General features: G+C 41.6%; 4 protein-coding genes across 4 annotated transcripts in view; 3 read left to right on the forward strand and 1 right to left on the reverse strand.

The window, feature by feature from the left end:
• lmtk2 (lemur tyrosine kinase 2) overlaps positions 1–5,292 on the reverse strand; it is a 27,520-nt gene extending 22,228 nt beyond the window's left edge. Inside the window, exon 1 of the mRNA XM_049562387.1 lies at positions 4,774–5,292. Coding sequence (XP_049418344.1) covers positions 4,774–4,876 — 103 coding nt within the window. The 5' untranslated portion in view covers positions 4,877–5,292. The remainder of the gene's footprint in view (positions 1–4,773) is intronic.
• The window catches only part of pvalb5 (parvalbumin 5), an 18,046-nt gene extending 8,883 nt beyond the window's left edge, over positions 1–9,163 (forward strand). The window contains exons 3-7 of the mRNA XM_049562390.1: positions 6,384–6,569; positions 7,092–7,168; positions 8,100–8,232; positions 8,524–8,633; positions 8,889–9,163. Coding sequence (XP_049418347.1) covers positions 7,108–7,168; positions 8,100–8,232; positions 8,524–8,633; positions 8,889–8,911 — 327 coding nt within the window. The 5' untranslated portion in view covers positions 6,384–6,569; positions 7,092–7,107 and the 3' untranslated portion in view covers positions 8,912–9,163. The remainder of the gene's footprint in view (positions 1–6,383; positions 6,570–7,091; positions 7,169–8,099; positions 8,233–8,523; positions 8,634–8,888) is intronic.
• A 3,033-nt stretch (positions 9,164–12,196) lies between these two features.
• LOC125880111 (parvalbumin beta-like) lies at positions 12,197–14,835 on the forward strand. The gene is made up of 5 exons (XM_049562389.1): positions 12,197–12,285; positions 13,136–13,204; positions 13,441–13,573; positions 14,219–14,328; positions 14,551–14,835. Exons 2-5 carry the CDS (start codon positions 13,144–13,146, stop codon positions 14,574–14,576), a joined length of 330 nt encoding a protein of 109 aa, XP_049418346.1. The 5' UTR covers positions 12,197–12,285; positions 13,136–13,143; the 3' UTR covers positions 14,577–14,835.
• A 1,600-nt stretch (positions 14,836–16,435) lies between these two features.
• LOC125880110 (parvalbumin beta-like) lies at positions 16,436–18,741 on the forward strand. The gene is made up of 5 exons (XM_049562388.1): positions 16,436–16,592; positions 17,221–17,287; positions 17,934–18,066; positions 18,214–18,323; positions 18,446–18,741. Exons 2-5 carry the CDS (start codon positions 17,227–17,229, stop codon positions 18,469–18,471), a joined length of 330 nt encoding a protein of 109 aa, XP_049418345.1. The 5' UTR covers positions 16,436–16,592; positions 17,221–17,226; the 3' UTR covers positions 18,472–18,741.
• The last annotated feature ends 568 nt before the right edge of the window (positions 18,742–19,309 follow it).

Genomic DNA, 19,309 nt, shown 5'->3' on the forward strand with positions numbered 1-19,309 from the left:
TCAATCTTGCGTCAAGTCCTACCTTCCCCCGATTCATAAATAAATCATTCCCGTGAAATTTACCAGAGGTAAGAACTGAACAACAGTCAGAGCAGTGATCGCACTCCCAGTCAGGTCTGGTCTGATGGAGCAGTTGCGCATCCAGACAGCACAGCCCATCAGATAGCAGATGAGATGAGCAGCAAACACTTTACCTCCCTGGGGGGCATTAGATATGATCCAGAGTGTCAGCCATGATTGAGATTCATTTCATGTCTACCACAGCAGTGCGGTAAGCGATCACCTCCAAAAATAGACAGGGTTGCTCAATCTGGTCTCTTCACTTGGGATCAAAATAAGATCACAACATTAGATCATCCTCAGTCAGCGACACCGCAGGTATGTTGGCCTTTAGGAAAAGTAAAAGCAGATATAGTGTGATGCAAAACAGCCACTCTAATACACTGTTGCTCTACTTATTTCTAAGTGGTGGCTGTTTCCAGAGGGTTACTTCAACAAAATCTCTCCTCCATGCGAACGATTGCGATAGAGAAACGCTGTCTGTGCTAAAATATTGATGAGAAGGGGAATTAAAGATTAAATGGGTCCATCGTCAGGATGCAGGCCCAGCGGATGGAGCTCTAACTGTAGATGTGTACTTACAGCTGTTATTCCCACCTTGTAATTTATCACTGACATCAGAGGGGAAGTAATGGGCCTTATTAAGTCTTAGATGGTCTACTGAAGGTTGTACTCGGTTAATCTGGAAGATGCTTTCCCTTGAATTTCAACCATGTTTGCCCAGTTAAAGGGTTTTCTGGGAGAGAACAGTTGGATGTTGCATGCTGTAAAACCCTCTGAGGCAAAATGTGATTTGTGATGTTAGGCTTTATGGATGAAACTGGAATTAAATTATTATTACTACAGCCCTTTAAAGGATGCTTTGTGGACTATAATGAACTTTGACTTGACCTGACTAATCTGCAAAGCACTTTGGGTTGCCTTTGAGTATGAAATGTGCTACATAAATAAATTTGCCTTGCCTTTGTGGTGTAGTTGTAAGCGGAGGGAGCAGGAGGAGAACTGAGAGCTGACGCAGCCCGACCTAATCGACCGAATCTGCTTTACATGCCTCAATCAGGACCACAGACTACACAATATTTTACATTACAACAAGTGACACATCAGCAGCATAAGGAGAGTAAAATAAATGCAAGGAGCAAGCCAGAGGAATTAATGTTGTCTGGAGGGAAGGAACAACGTCAGAATAGGTGAACAAAGGCGACGAACAATGTGGCGTGCCAGAAACACCACTGGGCAATTTCCTCCTGCCAGATCTTCAGTGTGAGTCACAGGCAGTAGTTTAACACACATTAAAACTGAGTCAAATTTACATATAAACCTCTATTTGGACATTTGTTAGTTAAACTGGTGAGGTGCAGACCTACAGGCACAGTTTACAGTTTAGGTAAACATCAACCCTCCATAAACATAAACGTTTACAGCAGGAAGGAATATCTGCTGCATGCATTACTGTACTGTCACCATGTCACGCAACAGCCCGCTCCCGCCTCCACTACACCCTGATGCGTACCACTATAGCCTCATACTAAGACAAGGAAACCCCTGACTTCAGCCTTTCACGATGCTATGCAGAGGAGGGACTGAAAAACAGAAGACATACTTCGCCTGAGTTTAAGTTATTTTCTAAAATCGCACATCCATCAGATTAAAAAAACATTATCAAACAGATACCATGTAGACTGATCCTGGCGTAAGACCATCCGCTTATGAAACACATATGTTTCATAATTCTAGACTGGCAAGAATTTCGAGTATGATGAATCAGAGTGAACTAATAATGAACCAAAACTTAAGCCCTGTTATAGTCAGATCCAAAATATGTCACATGTGCCTATTTTTCACAAAACACTTCCTCCATCTCCAATTTATAAATTACAAAACTAGTATCTGTCATTGGCAGGAGTAATCGTTCACAGAAAATCCCAATTGGCTTTAATAAAGCTTAACTTCCCAAGAATCCTGTGAAAAACATTTGGCTGTAACTGCAGGCAGCTTTTTGATACAAAAAAAGCCTCGTTGTCTGTTTCAGCGGAGCAACAGGGTTCCAAGGCAGTGCAGGACTCCCAGTGAGGCTGCAGCAGCAGTCAGATAAAAAAAACAGGAGCTGGGTCACGGCAGCCCTACATGGGATCAGTTCTCCTCGGTTAGGCCTTATCTGAGTCATGGGTTCATATTATGACTTGGCAGGCCCCGCCAAATGACTCAACTGGTTTTTGGGACCAATACGGCAGGGAGCTGCCAGGTCTTATTTCGGTTCCACTGCATATTTCAGTAGGCATTCACGCAGAGGAGGAGCTGACCCATTTTTGCAGATTTCACCCACCAGTGTGCACAACAGTGGATGTCTGCACTTTCAGTTACATACAGGATGAGGGATGGCATTGTCTGGCTGACATGTTTGGGTTCTGCTAAGATTTGTCTGGCTGCTTCGATAGGAAGCACTGAGCTCCATCGATCAAATGAAGAGCAATACTTAGGCCGCTTGTAGGGATCCGTATTAGCAAGACTGTGTTCTGTTATTTTCAATTATAAATTAGCAATATTTTAACTGTTAAAACACACTGTTTATAGACTGGTCAACAGTGCAAGTGTTGTAAAATCAGCATCCTCTGCAGCCTAGAGCCTGGAGTAGTAATGTAATGTACATCCATCTGGACTGATATGTTGATTCAATGATCGATGATCCAATACTTTTGATGTGAAGTGAAAACATAGATACATATCCTCTCTTTGAGATACGCCTCATTTTGAAATTACCATGGCAAACTGTGTCACCGTTTCCATCCCAGCGCACCTCCTTCCTAACATTCAATCAATGCTACCGTGCTAGTGCCAAGCACATCATGTCAAGCTCCCAGGAAAATGACAATGACGAAATTTACTGACACCGTCTCATATCAATCAAAGGCCCCTGAATTAAATCAAATCAAACCTGTATCATGGCAGACTTTGTGATATCAGCAAATATCGTATCATTGTCCAAAGACTTTACATAATATATTGTCGTGTTGAAACTCGTGATTTACACTTCTAGCATGGTTATGGAGGGTTAAGGCCAATGTCCACTTTGACGAACAGCCCAGACATGCCACTATCACCTGGCTGTTACTACAGTTAAAACATTGACACTTCCCTTGAAGCTTACCCATCTACCTCTACCAGTGTTTGATGTAAACACAGCACACCTCGCTTAGAGACAGGCTTCGCAAGTGACTTTCCAGTTCTTGATCTTATACATATGACCTCGCCTGCAACTCATAACTGAAAAGAAAAACAGTATAACTGCACATCTGTACGAACTGGAAAAATGAAGACTGGTTAAGTGGAGCAAAGAGCAGATTGCACTGTAATAAAAGCATAAAATGCATGCTCATATTGCCACATGACTCTCCTGTATGCTGGATTATGATAAGCAAACAACCCTGTTGCTAATCATTGACTGGCGGTGATAAGATTGGAATGTGTTACGGTTACACATTACCGATCCCTACAGGATATTCATATCTGCATCTCTCACAAGGAAGCAGGTTGACTGAGCCTCTTGCATGAAAGAGCTGCAAAAAAACGAAAACTCCGAAACAATTTCCTTGTCTCTTTGCGGATGTATGGCATCCACAACATTACTGGTGTATCAAGAAGTGATATTATCACTCCAGATATTATCACTCCAGATATTATCAAGAAGTGATAATATCTGGAGTTGGTTCATCTCCTTCAATTGGTGTGACATTTATGAATGAGTGAACATTGAGGTGAAATCAGTGAGAAGCTGTCACCAAATGTTTTATCATCTTTACCTCATACATGACTCAAATGATCACATGATCCTCCAATTCATCCAGTTACAGAACAGTAATCTGGCATGTCGCACAGCCTGCCAAGTAAAACAGCTAGAATTGAATAGTTTTCACACTTCTCTCATTTCTGTTAATCTTAACACTGGCAAAAGATGGCAAACATTTTCCTGCCATAAAAACATTTTCATTCATTCTAAAACAATCAGATGATCACACCCATGGCTAATTCTGTGATGTCAGCAGTGTGAGGCCACTATTGTCCTCATAAAAGACGTTATTCAAGGTTCACTTCAAAACCAAAAAGCAGTGTTTCCATGCTGGTAGGCCAACATCCAGTCTATTGTCCCATAAACGCAGTTAAATGTCAATGACTGGACCAACCCCACTGACAGATTAACATCTGTGTACCTGCAGTTACATTAGACTGTATTATATTAACTCAGACACATCCCTGCTACCTTGAGGCTGATTGATTTGCGTTAAATATCAATCAGACATAACCCAGACTGGTTAATAAGTATTTTCTGAGTTTTCTTAGAGGAAGAGTGTATGGTTTCTGTTTACCTGTTTGCTGTTAGCAGAGTCGTGACGATGATATGCTGTTACTGTAAGCATTATTTAAAGATTCATCAGTCCATATATGCTAGACAGAATAAACTACCATTTCAAATATGATATTAAACAAACACTAGTTGAAATATCCATATACAATGATAACAGTCTTTATTGGTTAGCATCAAATGCAGCCAGGTTGTTGTGTTGTTAGCCTTTAGCTGCTGATTAGCACCCACCCCAAACAGCAAATACGAGCTAACAGAAACATCTGCTAGCTAAGCAGCTGGATAGACAGGAGTTGTAGTGGACAAACAAACAGTCTCTTATCTGTGTATCAGCTTACAATCAGCTGTCTCACCTGATGTGTGAGGATACTGAAGAGGGGCACCTTCAGACAGCCAAAACGCCGACAGGAAAATCCCACTGGCCAGCAACAAAACATATCCATGGCGGCTCTCCATCCTCCTAGCTTAGCTAACAAAATGTTAGCTACTCGGAATCGTCGTCCTAAACAATAAATGGCTGATTTGATACTAAATAGCGTGTTTCAATCATTGATAATCACATTAACGTCAGCGTAGGCTACATAAACAAGCATTTTTTCGGTCTGTTTAACGTTAGCTACTCACTGTTAGCCGGCTAACTAGCTTCAGCTAGCATGTAAATGCTAACAGTTTCAGCTGACGACAGCAAACAGCGCTACGAAATGTAGTGTCCCGTTGTCCATGGAGACAAAAGGAGCGATCACCTTTCACGGCCTATCATATTCGCTGTATGTACCTTAGTGTTATTTAAAAGAACACAGCTAAAGGAAATTAATCAATAGCCCTGACTATCATGAAACACCTCCCCTCCAGAGCGCCATGTTCCTGTATAACGTCACATCACGGAGTGAGGCGTAAATCCTCAAATGATTGACACGTTATCGAGCCAATCGCAGCGGAGAATGCCCTCGCGTTTTGCGCGCAGAGCCAATCAGCTTCGAGCTTTATTATCAGTCACGTAAATCCAGTGCTTTGTATCAAAGCTGAAGAAAGCTTTTTACATCTAGTCACTTGCCAACCATGTGAGGCGCGTAACGCTGGTTTGGAAAGATGACCTGTCTGTAATAAATGTTTATTTTTGGATTTACGGCCAACCATAAACTGCCAAGCGACATTTAATAGGTGGACAGGGTAATTTGACTGGTGCTCTATTGCTGGCACGAGCCTGGATATTGTTTTATTTTCTGTCTTGTGATATCACATGAATATAGCTGGGTGTAAGATTTACAGGGACACTTTATATCTCCTATTAGTGAATACTCATAGCTAAACAAACAAAATCATATTCTTCCTATCCCAATTTTTCATCCTATTTTTTTCCACAACAGCCACAAAGACAGGAAAGATGGTCTTGAACAGACAAGTTGTTATATATCACAGACAGCCATACCTCTATGTACCTGTACGTTTCAAGCCAAAGAACATGATAATTGATTGAGGTGTGAAAAAATCTTTAAATAAAGAATATATCACCAGATTTAATTATTGCAATGCTCTGCTTGTTAACAAGACAAACTCACATATCCCCCCTTTGTTATATATAGCTTAGACTCACAACAAGAGAGCTGCATGTACATGTGTGTGTAATGCATTTTTTTTAAGATTACCAGACATAATTAATAGTAAAATTAAGCACACATGGCTGATTGATAATAATCACATTTATCTTATGGACTGAGTTCACCTACATCTTTGTTTTATATAATTATTCCTTATTAATATTAATATGACCATAGTAACAGCTTAGTTTTTGTAGCAGTAAAAGCAGAAAGGTTAAGATAAATCAAATGCAAAAATCTGCACTAAATTATATTTATATCTGTCAAATTGGGGTAGTAATATTTTTACTGTATTTTTTCTTGTGCCTGCAAGTTTGCACAACAAAATGAGTGAGAAAATTATCTGCTCTGATTAACTGATGAAGGAGGAGGAGGCATTCTGTGGCGTGGGGGAAATCTCCCTGGGTTTGAGGACAGATACGTCAGGTTGCTTCTTGCACTCTGGATCACGAAGCTGCAAGAGCGTGTTGGTGGCTTTTAAGCACAAAGCAAGGGAAGCAGAGATCTGCGCATCACAGGCTACAGACAGTGCAAACCTCACCCGAAGCACGGTGAGTACCAAGCCTTTTTGCAAATTCATGTGCACGGCAGTGTTTGTGTGAGGATAGCTGGCAGTTGTGTGTGTGTTTTGTGCCTTAAAGCATCTCAGTTCTTTTGCTTTCAACGAGGGGCGAATAAAAATTAAGATGCTCAAGTCCATGTTTGTGTTTGCTCCTTCAAGTTGCAGCAACTTTCATTTTGTGATCATGAGGGAATTCTCATATGATTTAGACCATGTCATATGATGAAATATATCTGTTTATTTCACTGAGATAATTTGCATCTTTTGTTAATCTAGTTGAACTTGACAGGTCAAAATGGCAAAGCCCCACTGATTAAAGATACCACTCAGCACCTTGTTTTTCGACAGTGCTGCTTTACCTGAAGACACCCCACAGAGAACTAATAATGCTAAATATATCCACAAGTTTTAATCTGACAGAGACTGTTATCTGACAGCAGAAAACACCTGCACCACTTTCATTTACTGTCACTTTGCATTTCCTCTGTGCATGTGTGTTTGCACCCCTCAGGCAGCTACAGAGGACCATGGCATTTGCAGGGATGCTGAGCGACGAGGACATCAAGGCAGCGGTCCAGGCTTGTCAAGGTGAGTCAGACAGCACACACACGCTCACACGCAGGGGGGTACACACACTTTACAAGCATCTAATAATTAACGCAAGAACACATAAGTGAATATGAATCCACTCACATAGTGCACAGGGAGAGAGAAAGAGGGACATTGTCATTCCCACAAGGGATACCTGTATGATGTGTTGTTCACAGTGGGGGCAGGGAGCCTCAGGTAACCTGGCAGCCATGTGGCAGGAGAGCAGACACCACCCAGATACCAAAGTGTTTATGTTGAGCAGAAACAGCCAAATCACATACAGCCACTATCATCCTAGAGCACTTAATCATTTATAGCTAGCAATTATGTTTGCATGACAAGGCAGACACATCTCAACCCCTCAGATTGATATCAAATGTCAGCGCTTATGTGCTCTTAATTCAAGAAACCCCACCCTGTTAGCAATGTTTCAGGCATAACAACATTAATGTATCAAATAAAAGAGGTAGTATTTATGTGATGTATTGTAAGAAGTGATGGTAAACTGAAATGCTCAAAGTGTAAAGGTATAATTGCTCAAAGTGTGGCTGCAAGCCTTATTCATCATGCCATTTTCAATGACATCCTAGATGAGAATTTCCACTTTGAACAGCTTGATAAATAAAGGGCTTTTAACATTTAGGTTTGCAATCAACCCATGGGCGAAATTCAGTGTGCTTTGACTGTTTCAATGGCATAATGCCATAGCCTATAATGGTATAAGACAGTGATGCGCTACGGGGTGTATATTGGTAAATGTCATCGGTTGAAGAATGAAAGTCATCTGAGCGAATGAGTTAATGCGACATCTCTATTCAGTCGCTCGCCATTCCTGCTTTCTTGTCATTCTGGGATCGACCCCTCACTCCCACATCTGTCTGCCTCTCTTGCTCTCTTCGTCTCTGTCTCTCTCTCTTTGCCTCTGTAGCTCCAGGCACATTTGACTTCAAGTCGTTCTTTGCACAAGTGGGACTGACCGGCTCATCTGAGGCAGATGGAAGAAAAGTGTTTACAGTCCTGGACCAAGACAGGAGTGGATACATTGAAGAGGAGGAGCTCAAGTAAGGGTAGTGTGTGTGCGTGTGTCTTTGTGCATGTGTGCTACATCTATGTTGTAACTCCCTAATAGCCCACAGGCAGAGGTCAGTGTATGAATGGAGCAGCATTACCGCTGTGAATTAACTCAGTTAATACATGAGGGGGAGGGCAGGCGACTGAGTGATGGGGAGGGGGATTGGAACTGCTCAGAAAGGCCTAGAGGGGGAGAAAATGGCATCAGAAAAGATAAAGTCTATGATGATATGATGACATAAGTCTGAACTTATGGCTGGTATTTTGTATGCACCCATCAGACGGTTCCTTCAGAATTTCTTTCCGGAGGCAAGGGAGCTGACTGTGGCTGAGACCAAGGCTCTGATGGCTGCAGGCGATAAGGATGGTGATGGCAAGATTGGGTTGGAAGGTGGGTGCGTGTAAAACATCCAAAAAAAAAGAAGAGGCTGTCAGCAGCCGTCTGTGCAGGGGAGCTGTCCATTACTTAGTGCTGAAATTTCAGTCTATAAAAAGAAGCACATACAAATCCACTATAAAAGTAAGCACAGAATAATTTGTTTGTTTAGTCATCCTGCTTAACCATAATGTTGTGTGACACTGGCGTCTTGCCTGGAGAACTTGTTAATCTCTTCCTAAACCCACTGTTTCTGTTTCTCCCCCACAGAGTTCTGTGATATCCTGAAATAAAGAGAAGAAGCATCTTTGACCGTGACTGTCTTTCCCTATTTTAAGATAAAGGATTTCTTAGGGGAATCCTGGTTTTCCAGATTGTTTGATGCAAAGACCAGAAACCTTGGATATTCTCTACCTGCCTGCTGCTCTCCCTGTTAATGTGATACAGTAATGCGTAAGATGTTTGGTGGACAGAAGTTGGAAATTAGTTGTGTGTGTGTTTAATCAAACGGGTACCTGGAATGGGTTAATAAATGTGTTGGAGATGGGCTACCACTGTGTGCTGGGCTTTTTTTTTGTCTGTCTGTAACGGACGATACATTAAGTGTCCCATATAGGCTTCAACATTTCATTAACACACCCTGTAGAGGCATCCAATACATCTTTAAGAAAAGTTAGAGATGACTAACAAGATTAGCGTATGGTAAATTATTAGAGACTAAATCACGCAGCATAAAATGACAAATACCATTCGACAGCTTTAATCCTAAAATATTTAAGATAACATAAGCTGAGTGCCTATAGACTTAGCCATACACTACTTCTCTCATGTCACTGACACCATGGATGGATTAGTGAACAGCCCTACCAGGCACAAGCTCATGGGCCTTAAGTGTCAGAGCCCCCCTGGCCTTCACCAGAAGAAATGTCACTTGAAGAAACACGTTGCGACCTCGAGAGACTCAAAATGACCACAATGAGGCACAAAATGACTACAAAGATACGAAAAACAACTGCAAAGAGACACAAAGTGACTAACAAAGACAAGTTCAGGGGGGAAACAACCACAATGAGACACAAAATGGCTACTTAGAGATACAAAACAACCACAAAGAGACTCAAAATTACCATTTAGAGATGCAAAACACCTATGAAGAGCCTTGAAATATGCATACAAAAAGTGAAAAGCAACTACAAATAGACTCAAACTGACCATTTAGAGACACAAGAAAACTACATAAAGTGAAAAGCAACTGCAAAGACACTCAAAATGACCACTTAGAGACACAAAACAACGACAGAGATGTAAACGACGACAAAGAGACTCAAAATGACCCCTTAGAGATGCAAAACAACAATACAGAGACGCAAAATGACTACAAAGAATGCAAAGCAACTATGATGAGTCTTAAAATGTATACATAAAGTGAAAAGCAACTATAAATAGACTCAAATGACCACTTAGAGACACAAAAAAAAACACAAAGACATGCAAACAACCACAAAGACACTCAAAATGGCCACTTCAAGACACAAACAACTACAAAGAGATTTAAAGAACTACAAAGACACTCAAAATGACCACGTGTAGACACAAAACAACTACAAAGAGACATAAAGAACTACAAAGACACTCAAAATGACCACTGAGAGACACAAAACAACTACAAAGAGATGTAAACAACTACAAAGAGACTCAAAATGACCACTGAGAGACACATAACAACCACAAAGAGATGTAAACAACTACAAAAAGGACTCAAAATAACTACTTAGAGACACATAACAACCACAGACGTAAGCAACTACAAAGAGACTCAAAATGACCACTAAGAGGCATAAAGCAGACACAAAGAGATGTAAACAACTACAAAGAGACTCAAAATGACCACTGAGAGGCATAAAACAGACACAAAGAGATGTAAACAACTACAAAGAGACTCGACATAACAACCACAGAGAGATTCTAACGACTACAAAGAGATACAAAACCACAACAAAAAGAGGCTAAACGTCTATAAAGTCTGTTTCTTGCTCCTGTGTATTACAACTGGTTTGGCCCTCTGCATGCCTGTGCCCAGGGGCCCATGGTCTCCTAATCCACCCATGACTAAAACTCATGGAAGTGCGCTGATGGGGGCTGTCAACCACAAGACAGTCACTGGCATGATTGCCATGATGAGGAAAACCACATTCTGATTCACGGCAGAGCAGCTTATATCCTAAAACCATTCTCAGTCCAATTTCACTGTTCTTGAGAAAATAATTTGTCCTAAAATGGGGGAGTTTTGCACTTTAAATGAATGGGACCCCTACTTAGGACACATGACTGCGTCCACAAAAATTCCCAACATTTTCTTTATCAGGATCATTACTGCCTTCTGCTGGACGGATTTCAAATTCCTGCAGACCCAGGTGGAGATAACCACCATGAGTATGGATACTTTCTTTTGTATAGCCTACAGAACCGAGATGAGTGAGTGGGGTTGGAATGAGGTTAACAGCTGGGGGTTTACATTTTATAAAGAGGCCATTAAGTTCAAGAGGGATGTTTATATCTGCATTAATTAAGTTAGACAGAAAAATGAGCTGCGTTTTGTGCCACGTCAGAGTAAACTGAGTTGTCAACATATTGCTAACTTGTTCACGCACGCAGTCGCACAGGACGCAAAAATAGTCTGAATGATTGGTGCATTCCACTAAGGACAGGGATCCGGTGGTGCAGGCCCCACTCATGCATGTGGAGCTCATATGAACCACATGGAAATATAGAATAGCCTTGCTTTTAGCTAGTTAATGTCAAAGGACAGCAGATAACACCATCTGCGATCATCTCATAAGGGTGCTGAAACTCCAGCCCTTCACATGCAAGAGCCTTACTCCAACGTTTTATAATGAAGTCATAATAAAACTGAGAAGAAAGGGCTTCTAACTGTATGGGAAATAAAAAAGCGAAAGCAGACTACAGGCAAGCGTATCAAATAATGCAGATAAAACATGCCATGAAGCTCTATTATGCAGGATAGACGCTCATGTATGTGCTATATGGAGCATTTTACCGGTAATACACACTATGTCTAACAAGCAGAGAGACATAATCAGATACAAGGAGATAAAATGCACCAATGCTTCTGAGGACATGACGTTTAAGACCGCGAGTTCAACACTTCCTCACTTCATTAAGAGAGTGAACAGAGGTTAAATTTGGCACCGAGTCCATGGTGCACATTCATGTGACATTTGGCCCCAACCAAATTAGGGGATCTGACCCATGGCCTACAGTAGCTCCATCCTCTCTCAAACATTTCTTTAATAATCTCAGACGAAATGTACAACATCAGAATCTGCATCTTGGGTGTTGGTTATAAATCAAACAAGCGTAACATGTCCCGTGAAGTCAGTGGGCAGAGTGCCTGCTCGGGTTTCCACACGGCAAGCTATAGGCCTCCGCAAACGCACACATGGTCCATCCTCATTTGTTCACCTAAAAATAGGTTGAGACTACTTGACACATTTTTTTAGAAACCCATACATCTCGGTACCTGATACTGAGACTCAAATCTCTGTAAATGGTGTTGCTCAAGGATATATAAGAGAGAAGGGGAACGCTGCTAGTGGCATTCACTCGAGTCCGCCTTGGTTTTCACTCGCCTCAACGCAACCCAAAGGTGAGTGAGGCCTGCTTCTGACAGTTTGCACTGGGAGGAAAAGCGCACCGAGACGAGGAGATCCTCTTGGACTATAACTGTAGGGAGAAATGGAGCTAACATAGAGAGAGCAACACGGACCACAGGACGAATCAATCAGTGCGCAAAGGAGGCCGTTTGGTTTCAAGGGATCAACGTTTGTGGATGATAATTGCGCGATTTTACCTTATTTCTTTTAAACTGGATGCAAAATAATATCACATCCAAAGCTACAGACGCGTTCGACATCACTGCGTTTCCTAAGCTGCGTTGTTTTATTTGTGGCAGTGATTTGGCCTCTCAGTGGGAGCATCATCTATTTAGTGCCATGGCAGCGTTGGGATAAACAGAGCCTGAGATGAGATGACATCCGGAGGCAAAGAGTAGCTCTTTAGCCCACTATTAAAGAAAAGAAACAGAGCTGGGGATACTGCTTGTCAGCTTTTGCAAATTAAAGCAATTAAATAGTTTCATCGTGACCTAAACAAACAAGTGGCTTTGAACATATTTTAGGTTTCTACACGATTCCCAGTACAGTGTTGTGAAGCCAGAGGAGAAAAACCCTTGTTTAATTCTTGAAACTTAACATCTGGCCACTGAGGCATGCTTTCAGGCTCAGTTTGATGATTTAAAAACACTACTGACTCATCAAATCCTCTGAGTACCTCCTTGGGGCCACTGTATTTTAGGCCCCTTTGAGTAGGAGAGCCTACCCAGATACAAACTATCAGTGACTCTTGCTTTAATGAGGGATATTTGTAATGCAGCAATATGACAATTTTGTGGGATTTGTGATGCTTTCACTAACCCTGAGACTTCTTTCCTCCATCAGAATAAAAAATGGCCTTCGCTGGTGTCCTCAATGATGCTGATGTCAAAGCCGCTATTGCCGGCTGCTCAGGTGAGCCTCATTGTCACACAGCAAACACACTTTATCCACATTATTATTACTTGCATATCATGAATTGTCACAATGTATATTCATTAATAAAAAAGGATTGACACAAATTGGCTCACAATATACTGAACTAAACTGCCAGCCACATTTATCACATTAAAGCAACACTGAAGTCCTATACGTGCCTATATGTGCAGCCTGTCGCAGTGCTAATAATGGTGTTAAAATGCTCGTTCCAGCTGCCGACTCCTTCGACCACAAGAAGTTCTTCAAGGCATGCGGCATGTCCGGCAAGTCCGCTGATGAGGTCAAGAAGGCCTTCGCCATCATTGACCAGGACAACAGTGGCTTCATTGAGGAGGAGGAGCTCAAGTAAGACACTTGAGCAATTCACACTTAAGCAAGCAATGCCTCAGTGGTTCCAAAAATATGCACCAGATATAATATTACTGTGGCTTTGAGAAAAACAAGGGGTAGCGATAGGTGTAGATTTCAGGGGGGGGGCACGCAAGAAACATACACCTGTCAAAATTTAGCACTTCTGCATTTGTCCCCTCCAATAAACACTTGGAAGTAGCAGATGACTTTTATTTTGACAAATTAAAGGCCTTTTTCACTCTTGATTGGTGCATTAAATTCACTAGAATGCAGAAATTTAAATGTTTGATGCTCAAACTCATCTGGTGGAGGAACCTCAAACCCCAGTGTTAACACTTGGCTGGACTCTTTACCCTCATTCAGATATTGTGTCTTAGTTTGGCTTCAATCTGGGGGTCAAACTACCCACTTACCTACAGTAAAGTTACTAAAGAAAGGCCACGTTTACTGAAGCCTGAAGGTTTTACGACGTCGTATGTCTAAATCCCTACAGACAGGCTTGTTGTCACATTTGGTCTTGAATTCTTAAACACTGAGAATGCTTTTAAGGATCCTCATTCTGCATGCTCAGTAACTTACAACCAGCCAAATCAGAATATACTGAGATGTTTATTAAACCCCTGTTGTTTCGTCCACCAGGCTGTTCCTGCAGAACTTCTCTGCTGGAGCCAGAGCCCTGACTGACAAGGAGACCAAGACTTTCCTCGCCGCTGGTGACAGTGATGGTGATGGCAAGATCGGAGTCGATGGTGAGACTTCTTTCTTTCCTACCGATCTTTGAATGTAACAGAACACAGCAGAGACATACAATCCTGATACTCATTGGCTAATATTTAACACCCATTCACATATTGCCAATATCTGCACAGGCTCAAAGTCTTGGCCAGAGATTGGCTCCAACTAGTCTGATGACACAATAATCTGAGTACATTTTGTTCACCACTAATTGCACTTTTATTCTACTTCCACAGAGTTTGCTGCCCTCGTAAAGGCATAAATTTCCTCGACCAAGATCCACTTCTTTTCATGGAACTGCAAACTCCCTGCAAGCTTCAGTAATCATCAGCTGACAGAATATTTTTTATACCTTATTTATGAGTTGCCTGCGGAATGTTTCTAAACAAGGAACACATATTTTACTGTGAATGCTACCCAGATGTGTTAAATTGTTCTGAAAAATGACTTGTGCAAACACCATCTGCACTTTTGAGGAAGAGTGAAAAACCAGGAATAAATACTCTTTTGGTGTAAACTCATCTCCTTCAGGTCAGTCGTCTTTGTTTTGGTAAACTGTGGTGTATTATACAACTCAACTGTGTTCACATAGCTGCGGTGATGTCAGCACAAAGCGTTGAGGGAGGAGGCAACCTGCCAGGGATTTTGAATACTCGGGAGGTGCAGTTGAACTGGCCTGCCCAGCACTTGTTCTGATAATTGGTTAATGAGAAGGGGAGTATAGCTGGGCTGAGGCCACAAGCTGGCAGACATATTGGGAATAGCCTGGGGGCTTTGCTCATATACTTCCTGGATCCAGGGAGGTTTGCAACGGATAGCTGTCACACATAGTGTAATTAGGTGGTCTGTTCCAAGGTCTTTTTCTCCACTAACTGCTGAGTAGTCGATTACATGATGTGCTGTGGCAACAGGAGGGCTATTAACAGCCACTGTTGCATCAGCAGGACCTTTGAATCTGGTGCATAGATGCAAATCTTAAGTGATATAAACGGTTCTTACATTATTCAACTTATTCAGTTTTCTTGAAGTGGTTATATAAAGCTTAGTGATTGTTGACGTAGGCCTTTAAATAGACTATCAGTCATGTTTAAGTCAAATTACAATGTAAGGGGAAGCTACGAATGCTCATGTCAGCAATATGTAAACCCTCATCCCTATCCGATGACACTTTTGAGCTTGTTACCATCAACCAGTGGTCATAACAGAAAGAGACATAGTGACAGCAATGTGCTGTCCCCTGACCTCACAGAGCAGTGCTGCCACCTACAGGTCGAAATTATTCTCAGCAGTACCAATGACAGAAGAAATGGGAAGATGAACCATTGAGAATATCCTTCTCTTTCTTTATTTTACTTAAAGGTTACAAAAAGATTTGATTGCATGATCATTCCCTTGTGCTTTTAAACATTTGAAGCTCTTACAGTGACAAAAATGGTACAAGGGCTGACAAAGACAAGGGCTCATGTGCAGTAAGCAATAGAAGAAGGGGTGTTTCAAAAAAAAAAAAAATCATTCAGTCCACTTTGACTAATTAGAACAATAATAAATATTTTTCTTGCCAGTCGAAATTAAACTGATAGAAATTTGGAATTGACACCATTTCTATACATCATAATGACTGTTGTGTGCTTGATTTAAATGTAAATATTCAATTAGAATTTAAAAAAACAACCTCCCAGATACAGGAATGATACTGAATGAGACAAAACACAAACGACTGCACTTAGAAAATGCAATGTGACGCAAGCTCATTGTGGCTGTGAGGTAGGAAACTATAAGACATACAATATCAATGTTAAACATAAAGAATACACTTAGTATAATAGATAAATTCACTAATAAATTCATGAACACATTAGTCCAAAACAATGTCTTACAAAACGAGGGAAAACATCAAATTAGTGCCACTTACGCCGGCTCTAACGCATGCATGCTCCGTATCCCTCTTGAATACGGCTGTGTGATGTCCAGCAGCACTTCCAATTCGTCCTCCTCAGCAGTGCACAGGCCTATTCTTAGCATTAGGAGGGGGGGACATTAAAGACTTCTTCAAACGCACCTTTTAAGCGTCTTCATTTGTGAAACTTAAAATAGACCCCTCTCTGGCCGCAGGGCGAATTTTCGCCACCCCCTTCTCGGCGGTGTCAGTTATCTTATGCCTCAGATTTCGATGGAGTGAAACTATAAAAAGGTCACCGGGAGCACCGGGAAGATCACTGCAGTCGACTCGAGACTTGTCTGTATCATCTGTACCCTACAAAGCAAAGACAACAAAGAGGTGAGTCTGAATGAAAGAAGGAGGGAAGAAACACGGGATCCTTGCAGCAGCTGCAGCATCACGCTTGGGCATCTTTGAGAAAATGTATTTTTTTCCTCCAACTTTTAATGTGGACTTCGAACTGCAAACTGCAATGCAGCATCCAAAGAAAGGGTTTTGCGGGGCTTTCTTTTGCGGGAGCTGCATGGAGACACGGATTACTACTGCTCAGACCTCCCAGCATCTTTAGGGTTGCAGTAGGGAGCAAGTGCTACCAGCCTCTCGAATGGGATTTGGAAATGCAACATCAAAACCACTCAGAAAGAAGTGGATTGAATAATTCTAATTTATTTCTATTTCATTTGGAATAACTAACAGCATTTTAAAACAGAGAGTTATTATGTCTTGTCAACTGCTGTGTAAATTATGGAGAGATGCTCTGCTGCTATTAATGATATTGTGATTAATGTCTACTTAAAGTCATTCATTACTTGCTTTAAAACACAAAACGAATGTGAATATAGTGGACTATACTCCAAGTTGCCACCAATGTCTGATACAGAAAGATCCCAGGATGGCTGACTAAATCATCCTAAGTCCTACTTTAGTATTAGCATGTAAAGTAATCGCTTGTATTTGATTTCTGCAGATCGAAATGGCCTTCGCAGGTGTACTGACTGATGCTGACGTCGCTGCAGCCCTGGACGGATGCAAAGGTGAAGTCAAGCTTATTTATAGAGCAGATTTAGAATCAGCAAACTAAGTGCTTTACAGAGAGATTAAATAAACTCAAACACAGATACAGTAAGAGAATAAGTAAATTGATAAGAGGCATAGAACATCTTGATCAAGCAATGGTGCACACAGCAAAGTAAAATAGAAGCAGTGACGAAGAGGCTATAGAGAAGAGATGGGTCTTTGGATGGGTTTGAAAGGTGTAAATGGAAGGGGAAAGATCTAATGTTGACACTGTAAGGTTAGTTTAGTTCAAGGCCGTAGCCATGTCACCAACACTGGAGGGACCAAATCTGCCAGCTGGGTGGGTGGCTGGGGGATTGGAGAGATTATTGAAGTCATTTTCCAATTTATACAACTAAAAGACACACAAGGGAAAAAAGTCACTCCTTTTGAAACAGTGACAAACCAAAGCAAAATTTGCAGACCAAGCAGATGCAAGCAAAAAGACCTTCCTGCAAACCAAGAATAGACTAGACTCTAATCACCTCTGGGAGATGCTTCTTTAAGTTATAACTATACAATCACAATCAGAGCCCCTCCTCTTGTTTGGAGCATCACTGTGCTTTCTGTCCATCTACATTTTCTGTGTGTGATTAAAGTCGAACATTCATGCATTCATTTCAGACGCTGGCACATTCGACCACAAGAAGTTCTTCAAGACATGCGGCATGTCTGGCAAGTCCGCTGACGATGTCAAGAAGGCCTTCGGCATCATCGACCAGGACAAGAGTGGTTTCATTGAGGAGGAGGAGCTGAAGTAAGACACACACTTAAGTACTTTCACTTCCTTAACCCTAAATTGATACCCACACATCAGAGCAGCTGACTCAAAATACTCAAAATTAATATGAAGTATCTCTCAGCCATGGTCCCTGAACTAACCATGCGTTTTGTCTGTCTGCAGGCTGTTTCTGCAGAACTTCAAGGCTGATGCACGTACGCTGACCGACGCCGAGACCAAGGATTTCCTCAAGGCCGGCGACACCGACGGTGACGGCAAGATTGGCGCTGATGGTAGGCCCACACTACAATCTCATCAACTCTATCTCATGCACACTGCTAACACCATCATTTTGGTATCTTTGAATGGGAAAAGGAAACAGACGCCAACTGTGTGTTCTCTTGTCTCCCTGCAGAGTTTGCTGCCTTGGTTAAGGCATAAAGTGGCAACTGACCAACAACGCCTGCTCTGATGGAACAACAAAGCCCACGTCGACCTCCCCACGTTTTCATCTGAATATAAATAATTTTTATACATTTGCTTAAGAGACGTTTCCTCCTATGCAACACACTGTCCAAAACATGATGATTGTGAATGTCGCTCGGTTGTGTTCATGTCTTAAATATGAATTTTGCTTACTGTAAAATCTATGATGCACTTTCCAGGTACAAACGGTAAAAAAAGAATAAATATTCTTTTACTGCGGTCTTATTTGGCTTTCAGTCTTTGTTTATTATTGGTTTTTGGTGGATTCATGAACATCTTACAAACTCAAAAGTGAAAATGCAGTCTCTCTCATAAATGGCATACATCCTTACATGCACAGCATATAAAGGAAAACCATGAATAACGAAAAAGAAAGCCATGGTAATAATGATACCAGCTGGTGATGTAATGGCCCACTTAACCCCCCTCTCTCAGCCACACACGCATTGACAACAAGTTAAGTCTGGATACACATAAAATGCGCTCAAACACTTAGAGTACACATGATTTATCTGTATGTCCAATCATGCAGTTCCAACCTTCAGCCACTAGATGGAGTTACGTCCATTGCCAGTATGACTTGGGGCACAGGCGCACCTTACAGTCAGTCATCTGGCAATAAAAACGACAACTGTTTGGACATTTGATTCTCTCACTTCAAGCAGTCCATGCAGAAGAGCCTGGCTGTACCTCAGGGAGCCTCTAGGGAACACATCATGCATACATGTATAGATTAAATTACAATGCTACTTTAGGAAATTACTTTGATGAGTTTTTAATGTGAACATATACC

This window comes from Epinephelus fuscoguttatus, linkage group LG19, assembly GCF_011397635.1.
Source record: "Epinephelus fuscoguttatus linkage group LG19, E.fuscoguttatus.final_Chr_v1".
Classification (NCBI taxonomy): domain Eukaryota; kingdom Metazoa; phylum Chordata; class Actinopteri; order Perciformes; family Serranidae; genus Epinephelus; species Epinephelus fuscoguttatus.

Coding starts and splice junctions, on each gene's coding strand:
- LOC125880111 (XM_049562389.1), top strand. CDS start 13,144: ATGGCCTTCGCTGGTGTCCTCAATGATGCTGATGTCAAAGCCGCTATT. Junction 13,205..13,440: donor CGCTATTGCCGGCTGCTCAG/GTGAGCCTCATT, acceptor TGCTCGTTCCAG/CTGCCGACTCCTTCGACCAC. Junction 13,574..14,218: donor ATTGAGGAGGAGGAGCTCAA/GTAAGACACTTG, acceptor TTCGTCCACCAG/GCTGTTCCTGCAGAACTTCT.
- LOC125880110 (XM_049562388.1), top strand. CDS start 17,227: ATGGCCTTCGCAGGTGTACTGACTGATGCTGACGTCGCTGCAGCCCTG. Junction 17,288..17,933: donor AGCCCTGGACGGATGCAAAG/GTGAAGTCAAGC, acceptor CATTCATTTCAG/ACGCTGGCACATTCGACCAC. Junction 18,067..18,213: donor ATTGAGGAGGAGGAGCTGAA/GTAAGACACACA, acceptor GTCTGTCTGCAG/GCTGTTTCTGCAGAACTTCA.